The sequence below is a fragment of the Myripristis murdjan genome, chromosome 16 (assembly GCF_902150065.1).
Source record: "Myripristis murdjan chromosome 16, fMyrMur1.1, whole genome shotgun sequence".
NCBI lineage: Eukaryota > Metazoa > Chordata > Actinopteri > Holocentriformes > Holocentridae > Myripristis > Myripristis murdjan.
Genome location: NC_043995.1, coordinates 32,740,810 through 32,750,987, shown reverse-complemented (window position 1 = coordinate 32,750,987; position 10,178 = coordinate 32,740,810). Strand labels below are relative to the sequence as shown.

Below are 10,178 nucleotides of genomic sequence, written 5' to 3'. Positions count from 1 at the left end.
CCCGTGGGCTGGGGCCCGTGGGCCGGGGACCGGGGGCAGCAGCGGGCCGGGGGCGGTGGGTCCCTGCAGCCTCTGAACACGGCCTCTGACAGCGGCTGAGGTCGGGCTGTGGCTCTCACATGAGGAGAGGCAGCCTCGGTTGAATCTGCACAAATTTCAGAAGCAGAAACCAGAACAAGAAGAGACGGGGAACTTTAGAAAACTCCAGAGACACTGCTGCCGTGTTTCTGTTGATTAAAATAACCCCAACTGTCACTCAAAGCAAGTGGCCTTTCAACGGCTCTTTCAAATCCTGTTTTCGTCATCGCTCTTCCTCTTTGCGTGAGGCCCCACACCTTCCCTCGCTGGTTCAGGATCAGAGCCCGCAGCCTCGGCTCGTCCTCCTCTCTCAGAGCTGCCGTGCTTCCCCGTCGACCTGAAAATGAAAGCTGGTACTTTCCTGCACTGCAGGTGACGAGACTCAGCCGCTCGGGGCCCGGGGCCGGCGGGGTCCGTCCCGTCTAGCCGGAGGCACGCAGGGCGTCGTAGCCTCTCTTCTGAGAGCGCAGCAGGGGCGTCTGGGTGTCGGCATCCCGGAACGAAATCCGCCTGCTGGCCGAGCGAAACTGTGTGTGCGTCCATCCGTACACCAGGCAGTTGAGGAAGCCCTGCGAGCCCGAGGTGAAGGCCTGGAGAGAGACGAGACGCAGTCAGAGCGTGTTCACTGTGTGAGTCAGTCTGGGGGCCACAGGGGCCCAACGGGGCCCTTAACACACATCCAGCTCAGTCAGTCATTTAGTCTGTGAGCTGGTGCCTCAGCCAGGAGGAAAACAGCTATGGAGCCGGTGAGAGAGGAAAACCTCAGAATGTCTCAGATTAAAGGTGTAAATTTACAAGATTAAAACTCAGAGAAACAGTTTTTCCTCCTCCTCTCAGTCTGTGGCTCCACCTGTGCTGCCCCCTGCTGGCCGAGTCTCAGGCCTGCAGCTGATCCCCTCAGCAGATTCTACTCTGACATGGGATTCAGGAACAAGGAGATCCTGCTGATCTGAGCCCAGAATCAGCAGATTGTTTTCTTCTGAATCGGCCCAAGTCACAGCAACGTCTCTTCAGAGTCCAGATGCTGAGGAGGAGGTTGGGGTTCTGGACTCAGACCAGCAGGATTTCCTTCAGACTGGATCCCACAGGTGGAGAACAGCTGGTTTCACAGTTTTTCTCATAAATTTGTGGGGGTTTTTTTTCTTGAAAATTTACCACTTTAATCTCAGAGAATATCCAAATTTTTAACAACAGTAATAATTAATTTTAAAAAATCTCTTAAATAAAACTACAACTACAAGAAGAAGAGCAATAATAAATGAACAATGTGAAAATAAAACATGGCAGACTGGATGGTATAAAGCTGAAAGATCCTGAAACAGCAGAGATTTGACGTCATGAGCGTCGTGTTGCTGACTGACCTGGGCGATGTAGAGCACGACGCTGGCCAGGCCTCGCGCCGCCGTCGGCCTGAACAGCCGCGCCGCCGCCAGGTACACCGCTGCAGACACACACACACACACACACACACACAGAGCACAGGCTCACATCCAGTTTCCAGTTCTCTTATCGGTTATGTCAGGTACTTTCTGCTGAGGCTGTGATTCTCCTAGAGGTCACTAGAGGTCATTTTCTCCAGAGACGTTCAGTGTGACAAAAGTCTCTGCCTGCAGTGAAATGGCTGCTATGGGGGCCAACATCATCACACAGGAATCAAATGTGGCTCATTGAATCCACAAGAGTCTCAGCTTTCCAGTCAAAGCCAACTGATGCAGCTCCAAGACTGTTTAGGCCCCAGTCTGCACACACACACCATTTTACAACAGGCCACAAGAACACATGTGGACTGCAGGCTTTGGGGTCCAAACTGCATGGGATTAGCAGAAGGTGGGCGTGTCTGCAAAGGGGAGAGCCGTGGCTGCCCAGAGAACACATTTTCATTCACACACCTGGAGGTCAGAGGTCAAGGGACCCCGCTGGAGACAGACATGCCAGATTTTCCCCTCACCAAAATGTAGCTGAACTTTAGAGCGATCTTTAGCGTCTTTACTTTAAATCATTTTCAAGATTTAGTCTAACTTTGGAAAACTATTGCCCGCCATACCATATCACAGTTTTTCAAATGGGTGAATTGTCCCTTTAAAGGCACCAGGTTGAATGTCATAATAAGCAGCGGGTACCGGCCGAGGATTGTGGGTAAATGAGGCGTGAGGATGAGGAAACCCACCTGGCCCCCAGCAGAAGATGAAGACAGAAGGGTAGAGCAGCATCCGCCTGTCCACCACACGGAAGGAGGCCCACTGCCGGTCGCCAAGGTAACCGGCGGAGGTCACCACCCGCCTGTAGATACGGCGGGCCTTTCCCATGAGCACCTGGTGCAAGACAGGCATTGTCAGTCAGAATCAGTATGAATCGTATCACTCCGAAGAAAAAGAGGAAAGAAGGTAAGAAGAGAAAAATATAATTTCCAGTGTTATTAACGTCGTGACCTCGACTTCCTGTCAAACAGAGCAACATCATCATCCTGCTCTAGTGGCTGGAAATTAAAATTCCCACCAATAAAACTTTCACAGATCTTTAAACATCCTCTGTTAGCCACCTTTTCCCTTCAAAATAAAAGCGTGTTTCTCTCCCAAGCTGAGATCCTGTTGGTTTGTTCTTGTGAGTGGTCCCGCCCACACTTCCTGTTTCAACAGGAAACACATCAAAGACAGCAGCCCTGCGTTCCAGTACCCATACTACCATACTATTTAGTATGCAAAAAAGGAATTAGTATGTCCTAATACATAGTATGTCAGATGCAGTATGCCAAGAGTACTAGGATGTTCTACTAGTCGACAGCGCAGTTTGAAACAGCACCGGCATTTTGATAACAACATTCAAATGTTCAGGGATGACGTATGTAGTGTGTCCCAATAGTATGCACATGCATGCATACTGCATACTACACTACATACTTTGTAAGGGCAGCTGCATTACATACTAAAAGTAAAAGGCAGAAGTATGCGATTTGAAACACAGTCTAGGAGTCCACATCATGGGGTCCTTAAGTATTGCAATTCTTTTTAAAATTATTTTTCAAATCAATTGATTTAAAGTAATGACATGACATTTCGTATCAGATGAAAGTACATGATCTAAGAAATGTGTTGGCACCAAGCGTGTCGTGCTGGGCTGCAGGTAAGGCGGCTGATTATCGCTCCCACAGGTCTCAGGTGAGGATCAGAGCAACACGTTTCATAAAAAAAAAAAAAAAAAAAAACTTAAACATATCTTTTGATTTCATGGGGTCTTTAAGGTTCGGTGCAGTCATGTGACCCGTCATGTGACCTGTTATGTGACCTGTCGTGACCTGCTGAGTAAACTCACCACGATGCCCATCAGCGTGATGAGGAAGGTGGTGAGGAAGACTGCGATGCGGTAGTTGTACAGCAACCTGCAGGCTCCCTGCTGCTGCTGCTGCTGCTCCGGGGTCAGGAACAGCGCCCCCGTCTGCATCAACAGGCACCTGGCAGGCACCACACACACACACACACACACACACACACACACACAAACAAATCTAACTTCATACAAGGTTTTCCTGTGACAGCACACTGGGGTCACTGTAGGGACAAAAAAATTGTTGGGTGATATTCTGAGAAAAAAAAAACTTTGTGCGTCCGGACTCGATGCACCTTGTCCAGCTCTGATGGTTTAACTGTGGCACCTTTTTCTCTGAGAGTGTGTGACCGCTGTGACCAAACAGGGGCTTTCCAGCAGCTAAAGCTATCCGTACAAAACCATCACCAAACGTCAAACCGCGTGAACATGAAGCCGGACGGTGCGTTTACTGTCTGTGGGAGCGCTGTGTTCCTGCAGGTTCCCACCCACCTGTACGGCTGGCTGAGGTTGGCGTAGCAGCGGTGGACGTTTCCCTGGACGAACACGGGCGTCATCAGCAGCGCCGGCAGCACCCTGCAGCCACACGCACATTTCCTCACATCAACATCTTTCATAACAGACCGGTGCTGTGGTTTCACCGCCTCCTGACCCACATCCCTCTGGGTTTTCACCCTCCACCGTCTCCTCAGGTGTTGATCCGTCAGGAGGCGGTGAAACCACAGCCGTTTGTCAGATTCTCACAGCAACAGCACATGACGCCAGCAGCTGAGTCTGGATGTGGTTTATCATCATCATCATCATCATCATCATCATCATCATCATGGTCTAAATCACTTCTTAGGTATCGTGCCGTGACCTTTTCTGGCCTGTTTGTTTGCACGTTTGCATGGCCTTTGTGGTGCGTTCATGGCCGCCTCTGACACAGCGTTTCCTGCGTCACAGTTCAGTCTCGCTTCCCTCAGTGTTACACAGAAATCCCCACTCACCCTGAGAGCAGCGCCGTGACTTTGCTGGCTGTGCTCACTCTGATGTCACTCTAGGAAAAAAACAAACAAAAAAAAAAACAATAAAGTGAGAGAGTTGTCCATGTGGCAAACGCTCAGCGAGGACAAACAGCATCAACATGAACTGGGCGGCAGCTGAAAACTTATTATTCATTCCCCATCGCTTTTAACTGTCATGCTTCCTTTGTTTAATTCTTTTATTTTGTTCTTTCATGTATTTTGTTGTATATTTTGTTCTATATCTTGATATCTTGTCTAACATCCATCTGTTATATATCTTATTTTTGGACTGTTTGCTTGGTTTTATTGTTGGGTGTTTGCACTTGTTTTAAATTGCCTGTTTTTTATTTTATTCACTTTATTGTGAAGCACTTTGAGTGACACCTGCTGTATTAAAGGACACACATTAATATGAAATATCATTAAAAGCTTAGTCCGGTTGGTGTTGGTATGGTATGGTATATGATATATGAATTATGGAAACCAAAAGATGTGAGAAATGACCTTTTTTTGTAAGAACTGTTGAACTTGTCAGTCGTATTGGTTCTCAGTGACCAGTGAGATGCTTTCTTCTCTAAATTATATTCTCTATTCTTATGAATAAAAAGCATTTTATCCATCAGAAGGCAGCGGTGTGTCTTTTAAATCAGGGCTTAAAATTTTATTGTTGGCTGCAGAGTTACCAATAAAACACAGCTTACCGCCTGCCAATCATCAAGTCTGTTTTGTTTCTGCTTTTATCGATTTTAAACTTTTCTGCCTTTGTTTTTTTCCGTTATTGTATTTTTTTTTCCTGCTTTTCCATGTTTTCTCCATGGTTTATTCTTCCTCATGTGTTTTTCTGCCTCTTGCCTTTTACAGCTGAGAGGTAAAACAGGGAACAGAAGCAGATGTGTGCGTCATGTTGAAGGGGCGGCGCTGCGACGGCGTACCTGCACAGGGAAGCCGTTGATGCTGCAGAAGAAGCGGGTCCTGACGCCGGCGTACAGCCTCCATATGTAGTTCAGCGTGTACAGGAAGGAGCTCATGTACAGCATCTGCCACAGACACCACAGAGGAAGAACATTTAAAAATGTAAATATCATTTTTACTGCAGAACAGGAGGCTGGACTTCACCGACAGACGACTCATATCAACCAGAGAACGTCCGAAAATATAACAAATAACAATAAAACAGCACAAACAGAAACTCTGCTGCCACTTCACCTTCATGAACTGAGCAGCAGACAGGCAGAGGCAGACAGCAGAGCAGCAGACAGGCAGAGAGCAGCAGACAGGCAGGGAGCAGCAGACAGGAAGACAGGAGGTGGAACAAGGTCAGGCTCTGCTGCTCTCTGTCTGTCTGCCTGTCTGCTGCTCTCTGCCCAGCACACACACAGTAACAAAGGTGCTGACTGGAACCATAAGTGGTGCTTCCGTGTGAGACCATAGAGGAGCTCTTTTTGGTTCCACAGAGAACCTTTTAGCAAGAAGTTCTTTGAAAAAACATTTCTGTGGATGGTTTTTAAATAACTCCTAAAGGTTCCTCAAAGAACCCTCAAGAAATGGTTCCTTTAGGAAGAATTGTTAGCTGCTGCCGCCACCAAATAACTCCAATAAACATGAAGAACCTTTAGCACTTTAAAGAACCACAGAAAGTGTGTGGAGAACCAGCCCCTAAATAAAGAGGTTCTGCAGCTGCTGATGGTTCTCTGTAGAGCCACAGAGCAGTTTGAAGAACCATTTCAGAACCCGTGTTTCTCTGAGAGCAGGCGTCCTACTGGACACAATTTGCTGCTCTGTTTCCTCTGACCTGACCCACTTCAGGAGCCTCAAACAATCTGTGACGCTCCGCTGGAGATCGGCCCGCTGTGTTCGGCCTGTCGGAGGGCAAAGTTCAACCGAGACACAAGAGAGACGGGGGGGGGGGGGGGGGGGGGGGGGGGGGTGTTCAGCTAACGGGACGTCCAGAGGGATCAGAGAGGAGCTGGCAAACCCAAATCTGTCTGAACTGGGATCCAGTCTGTCAGATAGACAAACAGCCGAGCTGGAGAAACACAGTGCATCACACAGGAGGCGCAAACTCCTCCTCTGGAGGTTTGGAAAGGCAAATATTTATTTATTTATTTATTTATTTACCTTTTTGTGATTACTGAATCGATTAAAAGTAAAGATTCTGATTTCACAGGAAAATAGACGAGCTATGGAACGCGATGGTTGGCGGCGAGGCGGCAAAATATCCCTCAGAGTTCGGCTAAATTCTGGTGAGGGGAAAAATGAGGGAAAATCTGTCATGTCTGTCTCCAGCAGGGTCCCTTGACCTCTGACCTCCAGCTGTGTGAATGAAAATGGGTTCTCTGGGCAGCCACGGCTCCCCCCTTTGCAGACACGCCCACCTTCTGCTCTAGTGACCTCTAGGAGAATCACAGCCTCATCAAACTTTACAGACACAAACTAGAGGAGGATTCAAAAAACTAAAGTCACAATAAATTATAATATCACATCACAATGCTTGTAGAACCACAATACATATCATAATATTCTGACAAAAAGATATAAGGAGAGATTGAAGTCATAAATTTACAAGAAATCACCGAAATTTACAAGAAAAAAACTCTAAACCTCTGCTGGCCGAGTCTCAGGCCTGCAGCTGATCCCCTCAGCAGATTCTACTCTGACATGGGATTCAGGAACAAGGAGATCCTGCTGATCTGAGCCCAGAATCAGCAGATTGTTTTCTTCTGAATCGGTCAGAGCAACGTCTCTTCAGAGTCCAGATGCTGAGGAGGAGATTGGGGTTCTGGACTCAAACCAGCAGGATTTCCTTCTGACTTGATCCCATTTTTTTCCTCGTAAATTTGTGACTTTTCTCAGAATATCGAGCAGATGCAGCTGACTCGAGCGGTGGAGCACCTGCTCTGCGGTGTGGAGGTTGTAGCAGTCGGCTGGTCGGCTGCAGTCCTGAGAGAAGAGAGAGGCTCCGACCAGCCAGCAGACAGCCAGCAGCAGGTCAGACACACTGAGCAGCAAGAGAGGCTGCACCTGCAACACACACACACACACACACACACACATCAATACTCCAGTATGTCAGGTCAGAGCGACTCTACCTGAGGCTAACTCTGGGATTCTGCAAAAACCAGGTTGGTCCAGGTAAGGATGTGGAAAATTATTCCTCAACTCTGAAGCTGTCAGAGCTCCATCCCAGTGATTTTGAATGTTTGGCCTGTTTACCACAATTTCCCAACATTTTATACACAATCAAACCATTTGTCAAATCCTGCAGGGAAGATTTCACAGCACAGAATCTATCTATATATATATATATATAAAAGCACACATTTGTAACAATGAATGTTCTAATCTGGTAATCCAGTAAGTGAAGTAAAGATATGTACTGGAACATGAATGCAGATTTCAGCCAGGCTCTGGTTTTAATAACTAAATTCTGTCTCAGAGGGTTTTTTTTTTTTTTTTTTTTTTTTGACATGTCTAAAGTGCACTGACCTCCGGTTCGCGAAGCAGCCTCTGGGAAGCTGAGTACACGATGATGGAGCTGGAGCCCAGAGCGCTGCAGAAAACACACTGCTGTCACCTCATGATACCATCAATTATCATCAGAATCAGAATCAGAATTCATATCATCAGTTATATCATCAGTTATAACCTGATTATCTTTATGTGAGAGTTAACTTCATCCAGATGCCGTTAAACGCATCACCGCAGGAGGGCGGTGGTCTGCGAGGTCATTAAACGCATCACCGCAGGAGGGCGGTGGTCTGCGAGGTCATTAAACGCATCACCGCAGGAGGATGCACTATTCTGTTTTTTGCCAAGTTTTTTTTTTTTTTTTTTCATTTTATTTTTTATTTTTATTATTATTATTATTATTTTTTTTTTTTATCATTTGAAACCTCAAAAAAATATTTGATTTCTTGCAGGAATTGGCCACAAAGTAACTGCCTAAACTTGTAAAATTATCCAAAAAAAAAAAAAAAAAAAAAGGTACGGCGTCTGGTTTCAGGTATTTGCACTGAGAATAAACCGATAATTGATCAACAGACAATATACTGACCTGAGAACAGCCATGACCAGCTGGATCCACCTCTCCACCTCATAGACCTACACACACACACGCACACACACACACACACACACACACACACACACACACACACACACACACACAAATCGTCATCATGCTCATGTGTAACAGGCAGATTACCGTAATTCAACATCGCTGCTGTCGGGGGGGAAAATACTGTGGCTCCAAAAAGCTGAACTGTGAAGATGTGAATATTTGGCCACAGGTTTGGTTTGTTTCTGTCTTGTGACTTCAGCCACCAAAAGTACCTGGTTGAGGTTTGGGAGAGTACGAAAACCACTTGGATATGTAGGGTTAGGGTTAGTTTTATTGTTTGCAAAAAAAAAAAAAAAAAAAAAAGTTCCACGACAGAAATACGTTCTCCTGGGAAACTGACTGAGAACGCAGCTCAGTGAAAAATAGTATCACTGCAGCCTTTCCACATTTTTTACTTCTTCCTGTAGTCTCAGGAATTTCCAATATCCAACAATGAAAAATCAGAGCAGAAAGCAAGATTTAGGCTACTCTGTTTATAAAATTATTATTTAGGCTGTCTCATCCATATTCGTGGCTTTTTGTCTGAAAGCAGACTGCATTTTTTTTTAATTATCATTATTTCCCACTACAACACCAGCTGTATCGTGCAGCAGCAATATTCACAAAAGCTGCAGAGCTGCTCTCTCAGTGCAGATTTCATTCGTCTGCACATTTCAGGAGTGAAAATGACAAAAGAGGAAACGATGCGGGAGAGCAGAGAGCAGACACCAGCGCCTCTGTGCCGCTGAGCAACATGACAACCTGAAACCGAACCTTCCTCTCCAGCTCCACAACATGTGCAGCTACATGCCTGACTCTTCTGCACCTGCAGTCAGCCTGAACGAGTGAGAGACTCAAACATGTTGCGAACAACAACCTCATTTTTCTGAGATGTTCACTTTTTGCTTGAAAAAAGTCATTCTCATTCATGAACTGAGCCAAAGAGAATGATAAAAAAAAAAAAAAAGGTGAGAATATGATTTCAGATGATGTACCGACCAGCTTCGGATGGTTTCCCCTGCTCTCTGAAGCAGTTAAGCTGGGCTGCAAACAAACTCCCATCACTGTGACAGAGCAGAGCCACGGCTGAGTAACAAAATGTTAGATGATTGCAGCCTCTACATCACTGTTTTCAGTTCCCACATTTACAAAAAATCCTAAAATATCTCAATCAGTAAGAATAACCACCTTGAAGCCTCAGCATCCAACATCTTATCCCATTTAATCCCACCTCAGCACAATGCACTTCATACTCATATGAATTCAGTCCTCACCATCGAACTCTTGGTGCTATTTAATGTTGCTTCTGTTGTGACTTTTTTATGTGTCTTGATGTGATGTTATGATGTACTGTTTTATTGGAAATGTGTTTTTAATGGCAGACCCACCTCAGTCCAGTCCTCGGCTTCTGTCGTGTTTTTCTGGCTGCTGTTGCTGAGAAGCATCTCCAGACCCCCCGCAGCCCACATGCTGCCGCACAGTCCGGAGCAGACAGAGCCTCTGTGGAAGTGATGGCGCAGCCTCCTGCCGCTGTGGGATGGAGAACATCCCGTCTGAGCAGCTCCCAGTATATATCTGCCCCGACTCCTCCCACTGCCTCAGCCCCCCTCATGCACCCCTCAGCATTACTGTCTTCAATATAAAGGCTTTAAATCACTTGATCAGTATTTATC

At 46.3% G+C, this 10,178-nt stretch overlaps 1 protein-coding gene across 1 annotated transcript; it reads right to left on the bottom strand.

Annotated features, from left to right (window-relative positions):
* Positions 1 to 432: 432 nt before the first annotated feature.
* tmem116 (transmembrane protein 116) lies at positions 433 to 9,974 on the bottom strand. Its single transcript, XM_030073195.1, has 11 exons — positions 9,894 to 9,974; positions 8,461 to 8,507; positions 7,893 to 7,956; positions 7,299 to 7,427; positions 5,339 to 5,443; positions 4,389 to 4,438; positions 3,892 to 3,975; positions 3,388 to 3,526; positions 2,246 to 2,390; positions 1,440 to 1,519; positions 433 to 668 (listed from the first exon to the last, which is right to left on the bottom strand). Exons 1-11 carry the CDS (start codon positions 9,972 to 9,974, stop codon positions 501 to 503), a joined length of 1,092 nt encoding a protein of 363 aa, XP_029929055.1. The 3' UTR covers positions 433 to 500.
* Positions 9,975 to 10,178: the final 204 nt, after the last annotated feature.

Bases quoted from the DNA above. Each gene is read 5' to 3' on its own strand.
- tmem116 (XM_030073195.1), bottom strand. From the start codon at position 9,974: ATGTGGGCTGCGGGGGGTCTGGAGATGCTTCTCAGCAACAGCAGCCAG. The intron at 5,444-7,298 runs GTGCTCCACCGC...TGTCTGTGGCAG, and splicing joins ACCTCCACACCGCAGAGCAG to ATGCTGTACATGAGCTCCTT. The intron at 1,520-2,245 runs GTGGGTTTCCTC...GTGTGTCTGCAG, and splicing joins CATCTTCTGCTGGGGGCCAG to CGGTGTACCTGGCGGCGGCG.